This window comes from Perissodus microlepis, chromosome 18 (assembly GCF_051167445.1).
Source record: "Perissodus microlepis isolate ML-2025 ecotype Zambia chromosome 18, ASM5116744v1, whole genome shotgun sequence".
Taxonomy (NCBI): Eukaryota; Metazoa; Chordata; class Actinopteri; order Cichliformes; family Cichlidae; genus Perissodus; species Perissodus microlepis.
Genome location: NC_140478.1, coordinates 20006473 through 20022160, shown reverse-complemented (window position 1 = coordinate 20022160; position 15688 = coordinate 20006473). Strand labels below are relative to the sequence as shown.

Below are 15688 nucleotides of genomic sequence, written 5' to 3'. Positions count from 1 at the left end.
AAAAACCTAAATTATGTATACAGATTGGAATGCATTGTAAAGGAAGCACTAACGAGGCCAGCGGGATGTAAACATACACTGCGTTATTCTGGTGAATACATATAACAAATGAGGATGCACTGACCTCAGTTTGAACTTTGTCCAGTAGCAAACTGTATGAATATGAAAACACAGAGAAACGTGACTAAAAAGCATCTTTATTAAAGGAGTCATTGTTCAAACAACACATAGAACAGGCGATTGTGAAGACACACACTGCAAAATAAGAATAAAACTGATGGCCATTTTAAAGTATAGTAAAAAAATAAATAAAATGCTGACAGATAGAAAAGCTAAAATTTCACATTGTTCACTGTTTTGGCCAGTGACTTGGCCCCGGACTATTGTTTTCCTCTCCATTTATCTCCACATATTCTTCTTGTGGACCGTGAACCAGGATGCCAATGCGACTACTAAAGTTGCGTGTTTGTGGATACAGAAGGAAATCATAGATAAGAGATGCCGCTATGCCACCACACATCGGTGCCAGCCAGTACACCTGGAACGAAAGCAGAAATTAGTTTTATCTTTGACAAAATGAAATGGATAAGGAAAATTGCTCTTTTTTTTTGGATAAAAAGGCGTTTTGATAAACGGCTACCCAGTGGTTTTTCATTTTGCCCAGTATCAAAGCCGGCCCAAAGGAACGAGCAGGGTTGATGCCACATCCAGTGAAACTTATCTGTAAATGTAAAAACAAAGCATATCATTTATAAGTAAATACACTCATGTGATGGAATCATTTTTGTTATAATTTAGAATGGGAATATCTTATCCATACACAAAGACGATGGTAGGGGGCTAATCTTGCATATATCTTTTTATAAAATGCATAAGAAATGCAGTAGCTCTACAGAAAATGAGTTTTAGATGTGCCGGATTTACCACAATAAAATTTTTCTTTTAAACAGTGTATTAAATTACAAAGATATTGAAAGCTGTTAACAGCCTAAGAGGCTTCATTGAATTACTTTTTGCACCAGCAACCAAGGCGCTGACTTGTTTATCTGCATCTGTTGTTTCCAGGCAAACACTATTTAAAACGGTTATTGCCAGACTTTTATTAAAGTCGACATATGTTGCTGACTTGTGTTCAACTCAATGTGACACTTGTGTAGCCGCCTTTGAAACTGTGATTTGCTGAACCCCTGCCACACCACCCTGACGCACAAAGAAATACTCTGCAGAATTGTGTAACATAGTGTAGGGAAAATCTTGAATCGTAAATTGAGAGAAACTGTAGACACCCACCAACACTAACTGTACAGGATATTTGATTTACAACAACAAAGCTGCTTTAAAAATGATCAAGATGCTTAAATAGTGCAAAAAGGTTCAGGCATGCTTTGACAAACAGTTGCTATTTAGCGATTTATTCACCCTCAACTTGATATTAAATAATACCCTTTAATGCTCTGCTATGAGCACAGTTTTATATCAAATGAATGCATGTGTGCCTGATCCTTCTAAGATGACAGATTTCAGGAGGATGGATTGCAATCAGCTGACTGCTGCTCATGTAAAAATTCATACAGATTTTGATTGCGATTCACTTACAGCCGTTAAATGCCCAAGTCCCACCGACAGCCCAATAGCCAGGGGTGCAGAGCCTGTAACATCAGTCCTTCGCTTGTCAGTCACTGCTATGATACACAGAACCAACTGAAGGGTGGCAAAGAATTCAATGGCAAAACCTGCTCCTACACTGACATTTAGCTGCAAAAGACAACAGTTATTACTGCCCATTAGTCCAACTGGAGTTGGGCTTGATTAGACTGAATGTGCTGGTTTATGTTGTGTGAAAACCAAAACAAGTGCAACGTCTTACCGCATTAACACCAAGAGATTCTCCAGGCTTATATCCATTCACAACAACGCTGGCTGCAACTGCCCCAAGCATTTGAGCAAGGATGTAGAACGCACATCTGAGTGCACTGATCTGGCAGTTGACCAGGAGGCCCAGAGTGACCGCAGGATTCAAGTGTGCTCCACTGATGTGCCCCAAACTCTGAGCCAGTGTGGCAATGGCTAGTGCAAAGGCCAACGAGACCTTTATTTCCTGAGCAATCATCTGATTTTTATCATTGCCCAGACCTACTCCAACAATAGAGGATAGGCCAATAAGTATGAACAGTAACATACCAACAAACTCTGCAGCCACAGCCCTCCAAAATGCCCAACTCTTTACTTCTGTCATCTTTATCCCTTAAGAATCTGTTAAAACATGTATATGCATCACTATTTATAGTTTGTGGAGAGGGGAGGGGAAATGACAAAACAGGAAGATGTTGTGCTGTGCAAGATTTCATGCAACACCAGAAAGACAAGTGTAGCTTTTCTCTTTTTATTTGATATAGCAGAATTTGTTTTCAGACTGGCTCCTTTGATTATTCTACAACATCCTCCAGCAGGGGCTCGGTTTCACATTTCTGTTCCGGGGCCCAGCAGAGCAAGATTTTAGTTTTTTCTTTGAAGCTCTCGTCACTGGGTGCCAGCACATAATTATACAGAAGCGCTGCCACCACTCCAGCACTCATCGGTCCAGCCCAGTACACCTGAAAAACCAAAGAAACCACATCAGTTACAATCTGAATGACTTGTAAGCCCAGTGACTTAGAAAAAGGTCACATTTTCAGCTCGTGCATCACCAATACATACCCAGTGATCATTGAAAGCCTTCTGTATAACTGCAGGTCCAAAGGATCGAGCTGGATTGATCCCACATCCCGTGTAGGAGATCTGCAACCCATAGAGGAAAACACCACTTGCTTGCCTGGCTGTACATCAGCTGATTACATGGAAGACTGATGTACAGCCAATTCACTCTGAGCTAATCTATTGTGTTGGCTTCTGCAAGATTGAGAAACCATCTGCCAAATTAATGACATGGGAAATAAATGAGTGTTTTCATGTACTCACCCCAGCAAGATGTCCAAGCGTTACAGAGAAGCCATATGCTAGAGGTGTAAATCCGCCAATTTCACGTCTTTTGTCATGGAGTGCCACCAAGCACAGAACCAGCTGCAGAGTGAGCATGAACTCTATGCCAAAACCTTGAGCTGGGCTGATATCATTTAGCTAGAAATGATAATACCAATGGGATTAGAGGATTTTTATACCCTACAGTGCTTCCATTATTTTAAGCATGATGCTCAGGTATACAGCGCTTATCTGTTGTCTGATGGCAGAGCTCATCGTTTCGCATGACTGCTACAAACCGTTAAAATGTGACATTAAGACTACAAACAGACCCAAAGAGTTAAAATTGTCACTCGAGCGAGGCTGAAGGCAATTCTTTGAATGCCACTCAGTCCAAGTAGCAAATATCATTTATTAAGGCTAATATTATTTAGGAAAATTGGAAACTCATGGACTCCACCTTACCTCATTAACGCCAAGTGAATCAATATGTTCTGCCCTGATACCATACACAATGGCACTGCCAACCACTGCCCCCAACATCTGAGCCAACATGTAGAAGAGGGCTCTGAGAATACTTATACGACAGCTGGTCACCAGGCCCAGGGTGATGGCAGGATTCAGGTGTGCACCGCTAATGTGACCTATGCACTCTCCTAGCGTGGCGATGGCCAGGCCGAAGGCAAACGCCACTTTGATCTCACGGTCAGGGTTCAAATCATTTGGATCTCCTACTGCAACAGAGAGGCCGATGAAAATAAAGATGATCATTCCCAAGCACTCCGCCAGAACTGCCCTCCAAAACGACCACGATTTAATCTCTGACATGGCTACTCAGATAACGTCCAGTGATAACAGACAGCTTTCAAAGAGCATCTGCGTGCTACAGAATCTGGCAACTCAAATTTTGCTCCACCTGAAATTGTGAGTGACATTCACAGGCATTTATCAGGTGTGTGCCTTTAACAAATCAGGCCTAATTAGAAGCAGCTGAGAGATGTGGGCTTCACCCAGTGAGCGTGACCTCCAGGTCTCCTGCTCTGCTCATTGCTTTTCTAGCGTTACTGAAGGAGATGCTACATTTCTCATTTAAGACGGCAAACCACAACAGCAGCTCAAAAGACAGGACTTTGAATGGAATTGAATGGATCTGATGGAAATACAAAGAAAGTGTTTAAATAAGCAAAATGTATCAATTAGTACAAAAATATCACATGCAGCAAGGAGCAGCTTGAAGATTATCATTTTATCCAGGTTTGAGTCATTTTAAAATTTTCATTTAAATACATTACTGCATTAATACAATAATATAATTAAAAATTCAAAACAAACTCTTTCAAATGTCTAGTGACTGATAATTTTAAAAGAAATACAAGAAAAGATGATGGAGCGCTAAGGAGAGAATAAATAGGCTGGAGGGTGTAGGTGCTACTGCCATGCTAAATGGTTTCCCCATCTTTCAGTCTACTTGTTTTATTCTGAGCAGGGGCACGTTGCTTTGAAGTTAACATCTGTCATTTGCCACTGTGAAGGAAATAGGAGCTTTTGAATTCATGACAAGGAAACCAGCCCCTTGTTCAGCTTTTCTGTGTGAAAGAGCTGGCAGGTTAAAGGGTCACACTGCTTCTTGTCTTCATCTTTGAAAGAAGGATGAGAAGCCCTCCATAGAATCACATTTTACTTGGGCAGCATTTTTCTTCATCAAACAAATGTTTTTTTTGTTTTTTTTTTACTTGCACATCACTCTGATTGATTCTTCTGTTTTTAATGTTGACTTCATTATAATTCAAGTTTTCTTTTTTCTTTTCTTTAAAAAAAATATAAAAATCTGCCTGAGATAGCATCAACATGTGTTTTGACTATAAAGAATGTTCACCCAGGAAAGATGCTAGAATGACTGGGATGACATTTAATATAGAAGAGAATAACACGTAGGGCTGTGCGATATGTCCAAAATCTCATATCCCGATATTAAGACATCTATCGTCTGATAACGATATAAATCACAAAAATGTAAAATTTTTTGTAAATTCTGTGAATCTCGGGCAGCTTGACTTGCGTGAAGTGTTTCCAGCTGGGCGTCGCGTACCTGGAGTCGAGTGTTTTAACCGATGCATGAAACGATACATTTTTAGACATAAGTTGTAACGGCCGCCGTTTTCTTTGTGAGTATTTATTACACAGCGTGCTGCGGGGAAAAGCCTGTTCTAACGTTTGAGTCTAAGGTTTATTTTTTAGCACCTGACGGCTCTTTTTTGAAAGGTTTATGTGGAACAAGCGGACACGCGGTGTTTTTATCGTCGTTGTTGCTAACGACAACGCATAAAAACAAACGCTTGTCCGTCTGTAGTGTGGTTATATTAAATATAAGAGAAAGAGAGAACTTTAGGAAATTAATATAGCCACTACAGTGACCATCAAAATAATGAAAAAATATTGCCGTAAACAGTTTATTTTGCGACACCACGAAACAAACGATATCGTAAAATGAAACATAGACGTTTTTATATTGTCATCCGATATATATCGTTATATCGAACAGCCCTAATAACACGTGATAGCATTTTAAGATGTAATGAACTGAAGTAAATGCAAACGTTGGTACAGGAGGTTATCATTTCTTGTTCTTTAAGCTCTGTGCTTGCAGACCATATTTTATTTCCTTAAAGATAAGGTCTTTATCTTTTGGCACACGTGTATCTTTAAAGGTACTCCTTGATTCTGTAGTGTGCTGTAAGCCCAACATCCTCCACAGGCAGTGGAGGTTTCCTTTTGTGGAGTGACGACTAACAAGATCAGAGCCTAAAAATGTATCTCTGTGCACTTTCTGCATACACATAATACTTTTTCTTGTGAAAGTAGAAAAATAGCTGTAAATTAATTGACAGTGCTTACAGCCAAATGGCATGAAATGTTTCTGAAACAGCTGTAGCACTGGACACTCTTTTAGGTACAAATTGCTAGTACTGGGTCGGGCCCCCTTTTGTCTTCAGACCTACGTTAATTCATCGTGGCATAGATTCAACAAAGTGCTGGAAACATTCCTCAGAGATTTTGGTCCATGTTGACTTGCTAGCATCAAGTAGTTGCTGCAGATTTGTCAGTTGAAAATCCATTAATTGGATTGAGATCTGGTGACTGTGGAGGCCATCTGTGTACAGTGAACTCTCTGTCATGTCCAGGAAACCAGTTTGAGATGATCTGAGCTTTGTGGCATGACACAATATCTTGCTGGGAGGAGCCATTAGAAGATGTGTATGCTGTGATCATCCATCTTGGATCAATATAAAGCAGGATGGATCCATGCTTCCATTTTGTTTACAACAAATTTTGTACCTACCGCCCAAATATCACAGCAGAAATCAAGAATTATCAGTCCAGGAAACGTTTTTCTAACATTCTGCTGTCTAATTTTGGTGGGTCCATCCAAATAGTAACCTCAGTTTCCTGTTCTTAGCTGACAGAAATGGTAGTGTGGTCTTCTGGTGCTGTAGCCCATCTGATTCAAGGTTTAGAATTAGAATAGAATAGAATAGAATTCAACTTTATTGTCCTTGCACATGTCACAAGTACAAGGCAACGAAATGCAGTTTGCATCCATCCAGAAGTGCTTTAACCATAATATAGATATATTACAATATATATATTAGCAATAATATAGCTATATTACAGAAATGGGTCTGTTATAGGTATGAGGGTACAAAATATGGGTCTATTATGGGTATGTTACAATGTACACGGTATGAAGGTATGGTATGAATATGTTATAACTATAAGTATGTACAGGCTATGAACAGGATATAAATATGAAAACTATACAGACATATGAAATAAAAAGCTATACAGAAATATGAACTATGCAAGTTATAAACAGTTGTAAACAGTTGTAGAATTATAAATATCGTATTGTACAGAATGATTGTCTATACAGCATTTACAGTAGTGCAGTTAAGTGAAATATGTGGATATTTTTACAGAGGCTATATAAAGTGCTAGTGGTTGTGAGTGGTGGTTCAGTCCATGTTATTATTGTGTGTTTGAGGTAGGGCTGCCACAAACGATTATTTTGATAGTCGACTAGTCACCGATTATTTTTGTGATTAGTCGACTAATCAGATCATGCATCCATTGGACGTAAAACGTACAGCTTATTGCACCAGCAGCATCTGCTCTTATATAACTATCATTAGCTTACAGCTTTAAGTGCTTAAGGTATGTGCTAACTAAAAATAAAGACAAGATGACAGTTTATTACATTTTAATGAAATTTGCAGATTGTTTCAGTGAAGCTTAAACTCAGGCGTCTGCTCCTTGCTATCTAAAATATAACAGGACTCCAGAGTATATTCTGAGCATCTCACACTTCTAATAATCAGCTGTCTGCTTGATGTTTATTCAGCTGTGTAAAAACTATAACTTTAATCTCAGCCGAAACGATTTACTCAGGAACAAATAAAATACTGAAAAAAAGCCAAACAATAACATATGTAAGTTATTTAAGTGACTTATATATCATGTTTAACCTGAGTAGCGAAAGACAGCGGTGGGTTTGAAAACGATTTGCCGGGAGTCCGGTGTTCTCACGGCTCTAGTGAACGTTAAACCCCGGCTAGCTATCTAGCTAGTGTGTAACAGACGTCTCCGAAAACGTCGGAGCGCTTTTGAAAATATGTGGTGTCTTGATAAACTGAGCAGATATTTGAGGTTTACACAGCTACATTCTCGCCTGAAAATATGTTAAATGTTTATTTTGTGACCCAGAAAGAATAATAAGAGAAATATTAAAACTAACTAGCTGCCGCCATTGTTGGAAACTGAGCTGGGCCGCGCTATGAATTCTGGGACACAGCTTCTTCTTCTTCGGGGTTTAACGGCAGCTGGCATCCTTGTACATGCAGTGCTGCCATCTTCTGTTTCAGTACGTTATTACACTCTTAAATCCTACTACTTATTCCTGCGTCTTTTGGGATCTTACAAAGCTTCAAACGACGCGTCGACTGTTAAATTAGTCGTCGACGATTTTGATAGTCGACGTAATCGTGACTAGTCGACTAATCGTGGCAGCCCTAGTTTGAGGGTACAGTTGTCCATTGTGTGTGTGTGTAGGTGGTTGTGGGTGTGTGTATGTTCAGTCCATGAGTTTAATGTGGGTCAGATGTCAGGAGGCAGAGTTCAGGAGTCTGACAGCTGTGGGGAAGAAGCTGTTTCGGTACCTGGTGGTCTTAGTCCGGAGGCTCCTGTAGCACCTCCCAGAGGGCAGGAGGATGAAGAGTCCATATGATGGGTGACTGGGGTCTTTGATGATTTTCCCAGGCCTTTTCAGACACCGCTTCCTGTAGATGTCATTTATGGCAGGAAGTGGTGCTCCAGCGATGCGCTGGGCAGTTTTCACGACCCTCTGCAACACCTTCCGGTCCGAGGCAGAGCAGTTCCCGTACCAGACTGTTATACAGTTGGTCAGGATGCTCTCGATGGTGCAGCGATAGAAGTTCACCAGAATGTCTGAGGACAGGTGGTTCTTCCTCAGAGTCCTCAGGAAGAAGAGGCGCTGGTGAGCCTTCTTGACCAGCTTGGAGCAGTTGGTTGTCCAGATGAGATCCTCGGAGATGTGGACACCCAGGAACTTGTAGCTGCTCACACGCTCCACAGCCGTCTCTTTAATGTAGATGGGTGGATGTGGGTCAGCATTCCTCCTGACATGTTGTGCATTTGGAAATGCTCTGGCTATTAGCTTCTGACTTCTGACGTCAACAAGACATTTCCTTGCAGTGAACTGCCTATTGTCTCTTTTTGGGGACATCCTCTGTAAATCCTCGTTTACAACAGTTTGTGAAATACTGAGACCGGTCCACCTGTCACAAACAACTACACCCTGTTTAAAGTCACATAAATCACCTTTCTTCCCCACACCTAACTGCAGTGAGGTGCTGCCTTGTGATTTTTTGACTAAACATTTGCATTAACAAGTAGTTGAACAGGTTTCCAACAAAGTGAATATAATTTGTTTTAGGCCAGTAGATTGGTCAGAGAGAAATCTGCCTTTCAGATGACCGGTGTTGTTTCTGGCTGTGGAGAGCCCACCAAAGCCAATCATGTGAGCATCCTCCCCTCACTCCCCCTGGCACTCAGATGTAAATAAGACACAAGCATTTCTTCCACAAATGTTGTCTTCCATATACCATATACATGAACACATATGAAGATGTGGCTGCTCTAATGAACCCCAGAGAGGATTTATTATGGTGCTTGTAATGAGAGGGAGGCCTCAGCCTCAGATTATAGGATGGACAGAGATGATTTAATCAAGCAGAAATGGAAGCAAGTCAAGTATATAATCAATATGTATGCTGGTCTGTTAGGCAGAGCAAAACAGCACTGACAACTTCAAAGGGTTTTCCTCGCAGCTGCTTTAAATGGGTGAAAGAACAAAATGAAAGTAAGGTGAATAGAGAAGAAGTGCAACTACATCAAACAGTAAGTTAAAAAAAAGATTAAATTGTCATTATATATGTTTCTGTTTTTCGATTAATTCATCTGCAGGTCCAGACGATGAGATTGAAGCGTCTGTGCATAAAAGACTCTCGCTGAGCCTGAGTGGTTTTCTCTAAATAAGGATCCTAATCGCAAATAGTCTTATCTACATATGACATATTTTCCATCACCACCCTCACCAGCCACAATGATGTTATCTGTTATTGTAGGAGACAGCAGCGAAGCACAGAACAAAGAAAGATTAATCAATAGTACAACTCCAAACCCTTTTATCTGGCTATCAAATATAGATCTGATTCATGCTGGTTATACATTTTAAATTCCTTGTACGTCAATATATCCGACTGAAGTAAGATGCACATAGACTTTATGCACAAAGCAGTTGGATGAAGAGATTTTGCTTTAGTTTCTGGGTTGTTTTTAAAATTGTATTTTCAGGAATGGACTTTAAGAGATTGATTTTCTTTTGTCTAGTGAGTGGTTCAGAAGTCTTAACCTCTTAGCAGTGACCTGTATACGAATCCCTACATATTAAATAGCATGTCATGCAATGAATGAGTTACTATAGATCCACTGGTCAACAAAACAACCACCATCATTTCGGTTGATGAAGGGCAGGGCAATCAATACATACATCTTCACCGTACTGAATGTTTTTTGTTTTTTTTTTAAAGTCAGTGATTGTCCCATATTGCAGGTTTAGGTTGAGAAAAGCTCAGGGACAAAATGCACTTTGATAAGTTAAACCCTGTGCAGCAACTCCCAAATTTGTACTGCAGAGACCACTTTGTCGTTTTGGGGAGAACACAGCAGAAGATGAATCCCAGCCTCCTGTGCTAAAGCTCAACAATATGCTGCAGCCAGTAAAAAGGAGCCTTGATTGCTGGATCAAAACTGTCACACGCAACAGCAAACTGCCAGTGCTTCACCTGCTGAAAGCACAACCCCTCCATCTGTAATCAACAACAGCTGGGCAGCGCAAAACCCAAGAAAACAGGTGTGTCCGTTTTACTCAGTGTCACAATTTGGGGTGATTTTCCATACTGGACTCATTTTGGTCAAATGTTTCCCTTCACAACTTTATCTAAATGTTAAGTGAAAGTGTAAGTTGAACAAGGAAAATCTGTATTCATACGTCACTGTCTGCATGCTTGGGTGTTTGGGCTGCTAGCCTATTCTTTACATCACTTTTGTTTCTCACCAAATCTGTTTTGTAGTCATCACTGTGGCCCAATCCTTTTCTTGCCCACCTTCTGCGAGCTAATCAGCCTCTTTCCTGTCTGCTTTGCAGACCCACATTTTGTGCAACCCACTTCCTCCTCGTCTCTTCCTCAACTGTCCAACTTCTTCATCTCTGCCACCACCAGCATCTGCACTCACTTCCTGCTTCCTACCATTGTTGGACTTTGCCCTGCAACATAGCTTCATCAGAGTCTAACTTTCAAATACTTAATAACACAAACTCTGTATTTCACTAAATCACATTCAGTTCTTTCACATGAGTTTCATTAAAACGCAGGGATATCAAACTCATTTCATGGCCACATGCAGCCCGCTTTGATCTTAAAGAAAAAGAAGTGCAATTTCCACTTTACATCTCAGTTTTTCTAAATGATAAAAAAATATTGCTGTAGTAAATGAAAGAAATCTGTTAGCATGAAAAAGTAAACGTGTAAAATTACAGGAAAAGAAAGTGTCCTATTCTATCTTTCTTTCTTTCTTGATTCCAAGCTGGGACCTGGAACAAGACTTCCTGTGCACCTAGCTCGCAAATCAGCCACTTTAGCCAAAGTCCACATCGGAAGGAAGACCCGTGGTCTCAGTTAGTTTGCAGCACCAGGCATCCATCCAGGAGAGAGGAATTCAGAGGCTGCGCCTAACTTTAAGTCATTATACATTTTTTAGCAGTTCACCTTGTACTTAACTTTTGGGAGGGGGTTGTAAAAGAGATGAAACACAGGAGGTCAACTTTCTCTCTCTCTCTTTTTTTTGTTTTGCCTTTTTCAAATTTCTGGAAACTGTAGCTTTAAATATATAATATATATCCAAATAAGAGCTATTGTTATTCTTTAGGTTTGCAAGCAAAAATGCCCCCGTTAAAAGAATGTCCTGTCCCATCAGTTTTGATCTGAGTTGTTCTTAAAGTCTTCTAGATTATTGCACTTTGAAATTGTTCATCTATGATTGTTTCTGAGTGGTATTTACTCAGTATTATTAGAAAATCATTTGTTTTTAAATAAAGCCAGGATGCTAAACTAAACCTTTCTTTGCCACAAGGTTACTCAGATTGCTTAAAAATTTGTGAAGAAATTTACACAACTAAATAATAATATCAGCTAATTCATCATTCTGTAAAATCTGGTTTTAAGAACAGTTATTTTAGTTGAAGCATTGCTTACATATTCCATTTTCACAAATGAACTTGTGTGTAAAGAGCTTTCGGATTTCACAGTGTCTGCAGGAGGATTGCAGAGTAATAGGATATCATCATTTTTCATAGGAGGTCCTGTATGCATGATAGATTTGTGGTCATCGGACTCCATAAGAAAAATCAAATCCATGCACTGGAATAAAGAACACAATCTTTTTTTAATATCCAGTGTTTTCTTTTACTTAAAAAAAGTGAGAGGTGTTTCAAAAGTGCACACACAATACATTATCCATCAGAAATAAAACGTGATAAAGATTCATAGAAATATGTATACAAAAATGGCTCAACCTGGAATACTGATATTGTAAAAACAAACATTAACACTCGACTCTGTTGGGAATTTTAGAGTTAACTTGTCTCAGCGGCACTTTGGATAAAAAACTGGTGCTTGGCCAAAAACATGAGCAAAATAGGAAGGAAGCACTAACTGACCTGTTGACCACAATCCTCATTGGTTACCTTAAAACAGGAGAAAAAAAACACTAACATACTAAACTAAATTCTAATGCTTTTGTACAGGAGTATAGATATTTACAATAGCATTTCATGTTTGCGTAGCACTACTTTGAGGTCATCTCCACAGTTGCATCGTTGCCTCCGTTGACGTCATAGTCACCCACTGGCCCGCTGACCAGCACCTTCATGCGGTCGGGGAAGTCATCGAATTTGGGAGAAAGCAAGAAATCGTACAGAAGAGCTGCTGCCACACCACCACACATTGGACCCACCCAGTACACCTACAAAGGGAGAGCTTCGATCAATGTCTGGCATCATTACAAGACAAAGAGAAAAGCAGATTCTGGTCATGGTCAAAAGGCTTACTTTAGTCGATCTCTCTAAATGCAAAACAATAGGAAAGCTGTAACTGATTAACACATGCAGGAAGATTCACAAGTAATTGAGGCATCTGTCTGCTGATGAATTATTGAATTATTTAAGCTTGACATATAATATGCATGCAGAAAAAATGTGAGGTATGCGTAAAGTGATTCCCCCCCTCTGACTTACCCAGTGGTCTGTAAAATTGTTCATGATCAAAGCCGGGCCGAAGGAGCGAGCAGGGTTGATGCCACAGCCTGTGTAGCTGATCTGCAGTCAATCAACAACAACAAATAGGCAACGTGAGAGAATATCATCAGCAGGAGCAGAATCCTGCCATTTCTGCTCCTGGTTCTCTTTTTATAAGTTATATATGACTGACGATGGCGTTAAAGTGCAACTTACAGCTGCCAAGTGTCCCAGGCAGACTGAGAGGCCAATGGCCAAGGGTGCAGAGCCGGTGACATCACGCCGTCTTTTATCAGTGACCGCAATGACACACAGCACCAGCTGGAAGGTCGCCAAAAGCTCTATGCCTACGCCTTGGCTGGGTGTGACGCCGTTGAGCTGTGAAAGTTAAGGGAGGAATCCAAAACAACATTTTGTCAGACTTTGTCAGACTTTGTCAGATAGATAGATTGTTTCCTAGCACAACCACTTCCTATTTAGTAGCTCCTGGCATTGCCCAGGAAGCCTGACAGCAATCTGGCAGTGCTGCAAAGTACCACATTGCTTGTTCATATTTCTTTCGTGGAAAACGTGGTTATTGTTGTTCACATTAAGTGGAGCTGTGCGGCTTCTTGAGGTGGGGGGTGGGGCTGGGTGATATCAGGTCCTACCAGTGTTGTTTTTCAGTAAGGAGAGAGCTGTGGGTGCTAATTACAGAGTGGTGTAGCATTAAGTAATAACTGCTCATTAATTTAAGTGAAGAATTCTGGTATTCAAAACCTCAATTTCCAGAAACAGATTGCCAAAGTACAAGTGGGTGGACACTATATATATTTCCTATTTCTTTTAGCTGTTGCAGCATGGCATACTTTAATAATAATGTGTCATCACTATTCATTAATAAGTATTGACAGAATGTCCCAAGAACTGCATAATCAGTGCCAATTCAGCACTTACATCCTTGTAAAAGTTTCAGTTTTCACCGTGAAGGTACTTTAAATACACACTGTTGCATCATCGCATCGCCGTGCTTTTATTTTTGCTATTAATGCAGAAATGTTTGAAACTCAAGATAAAGTTTATACTTACAGCGTTGAGCCCCAGTGCAGTATTGTTTTCAGGCCGTGTTCCATACACAATGCCACTGGCTAGGGCTGAGCCCAGCATCTGGGCAATAATGTACATGATAGCCTTGAACACACTGATCTGGCAGCTGGCAAGCATCCCGAGGGTGACTGCAGGATTCAGGTGGGCTCCACTGATGTGGCCTAAACTTTGGGCCAGAGTGGCAATAGCAAGTCCAAAGGCCAGTGACACCTTCACCTCTTGATCTGGATTAGTATTGTTTGTGTTCCCAATAGCTGTGGCGATGCTGAGAAAAATAAAAAGGGTCATCCCAACCAGTTCGGCCAGAACTGCCCTCCAGAAAGCCTTGCTCTTGAACTCTGTCATTTTGGCAGCTGTGGGTTTGAGCTGGTCCTCTGTAAGATGTACTCACAAACAACAGCAACAGGCTGCATATATAAGGCCTGGGTTGATAATGGTTAGTGGGCGGGCTTTAAAAAACTGAAAGAGAGGGCCACACTGAATTAATGAGAAATCCAAAAGACTGGGCTCTCATCCCTCCCTCTGCTCCCTCGCCCTCCCTCCCTCCTCTCCCTGTCCTCTGGCCCCTCTCCCACTACCTCCCTGTGCAGTACTTTCTGGTCTTTGGACTTTCGTGAGTAATAGGACAGGATCTTTAAATAGCTACATCCAAAGGTACATTTTCCATTCATGCAAACATTTACAGTTTTGTGGCAAAGCCTTTTATTGTGAGGTTTTTAGAGACAAAACATGAGTTTGCTTTAAATACAGGTCCAAGGAAGAAATACAGGTTCACAGAAGGAGAATTTTACACATTTAAAGTCATCTTTTTCCTATTTATATTCATTTTAAAGTTGGAAAATTCTGACTTTGAGTAATTTCTGGCTTCTGTGCAGTCACACCTTGGACAGCACATAAGGGAGTGGGAAAGAAGACAACTCCCACATAGTGATTTCAGGCTTCACCCTCCCTCCACTGATAAAGTTTACATGCCACTAGATTAGGAAGCAGTTTTTTGAGGTGTTTAATCCTTTTTGGCTTAAAAATGGGGAACATTTATTATAGATGGCAATAGCAATTCATCAACCGAAAGAATGTTCTCTAAATAGTTATTAGTTATTTTGTTGACAGAGAGTTAGAGCACCGGCAGAGTGAAACATCAACTCTGTGAATTGAGCTGCCTGTTACACCTGCCCCCTCAACTCAAGGCTACAAACAGCAGCTGCTTTAACTGGTGAATGTCTGTGGATGATTTAGTGAAAATCTGTATTAAGTTATAGATTCCTTTGCGGTACATGTCCGCTTCACATGTTGGAGTTATATGGTATATGTTCAAACTGTCTTTAAGCCCCTTCATTTCCCCCTTTCCCCCCCCCCTTTGGGTAGTTGTGCAAAAGTAGCAAATAACCACCTAGAAAGTCGAACTCACAAAAGTAAAACTCAGCTATAGGCCTCCAGTATCATTAAACTATTTACCTCCTACTTTATTGTTAAAGTCATGATCTCCCAATTTTATTACAACTAAATGACTTTCAGTTTCATTTATTCTCTCATTATTTTCACAATGACTCTATTTCTTTTAATCGTTCTAGTTTGTGTCAAAATCAGATTGGGAAATATGCTCTTTCATTTGGTAAATGAATGCCTTTGTAATTATTAACTGTTCCAGTTTGTAGTTTTGCATCATATTTGTCAGGTACCGGGAGTGACCCGGGACAAATTCACAGCCGTTGA

The 15688-nt window shown here is 40.4% G+C and overlaps 3 protein-coding genes across 3 annotated transcripts; all 3 read right to left on the bottom strand.

Annotated features, from left to right (window-relative positions):
• Nucleotides 1-190: 190 nt before the first annotated feature.
• Nucleotides 191-2321, bottom strand: LOC146367753 (aquaporin-1-like). Its single transcript, XM_084913001.1, has 4 exons — nucleotides 1868-2321; nucleotides 1597-1755; nucleotides 641-721; nucleotides 191-538 (listed from the first exon to the last, which is right to left on the bottom strand). Exons 1-4 carry the CDS (start codon nucleotides 2234-2236, stop codon nucleotides 350-352), a joined length of 798 nt encoding a protein of 265 aa, XP_084769127.1. The 5' UTR covers nucleotides 2237-2321; the 3' UTR covers nucleotides 191-349.
• Nucleotides 2322-2348: 27 nt separating this feature from the next.
• LOC146367752 (aquaporin-1-like) lies at nucleotides 2349-3880 on the bottom strand. Its single transcript, XM_084913004.1, has 4 exons — nucleotides 3424-3880; nucleotides 2959-3117; nucleotides 2698-2778; nucleotides 2349-2594 (listed from the first exon to the last, which is right to left on the bottom strand). The coding sequence occupies exons 1-4, from the start codon at nucleotides 3784-3786 to the stop codon at nucleotides 2427-2429; spliced, it is 771 nt and encodes a 256-aa protein (XP_084769130.1). The 5' UTR covers nucleotides 3787-3880; the 3' UTR covers nucleotides 2349-2426.
• Nucleotides 3881-12020: 8140 nt separating this feature from the next.
• Nucleotides 12021-14384, bottom strand: LOC146367751 (aquaporin FA-CHIP-like). Its single transcript, XM_084913002.1, has 4 exons — nucleotides 13958-14384; nucleotides 13106-13267; nucleotides 12890-12970; nucleotides 12021-12618 (listed from the first exon to the last, which is right to left on the bottom strand). The coding sequence occupies exons 1-4, from the start codon at nucleotides 14318-14320 to the stop codon at nucleotides 12442-12444; spliced, it is 783 nt and encodes a 260-aa protein (XP_084769128.1). The 5' UTR covers nucleotides 14321-14384; the 3' UTR covers nucleotides 12021-12441.
• Between the last annotated feature and the right edge of the window lie 1304 nt (nucleotides 14385-15688).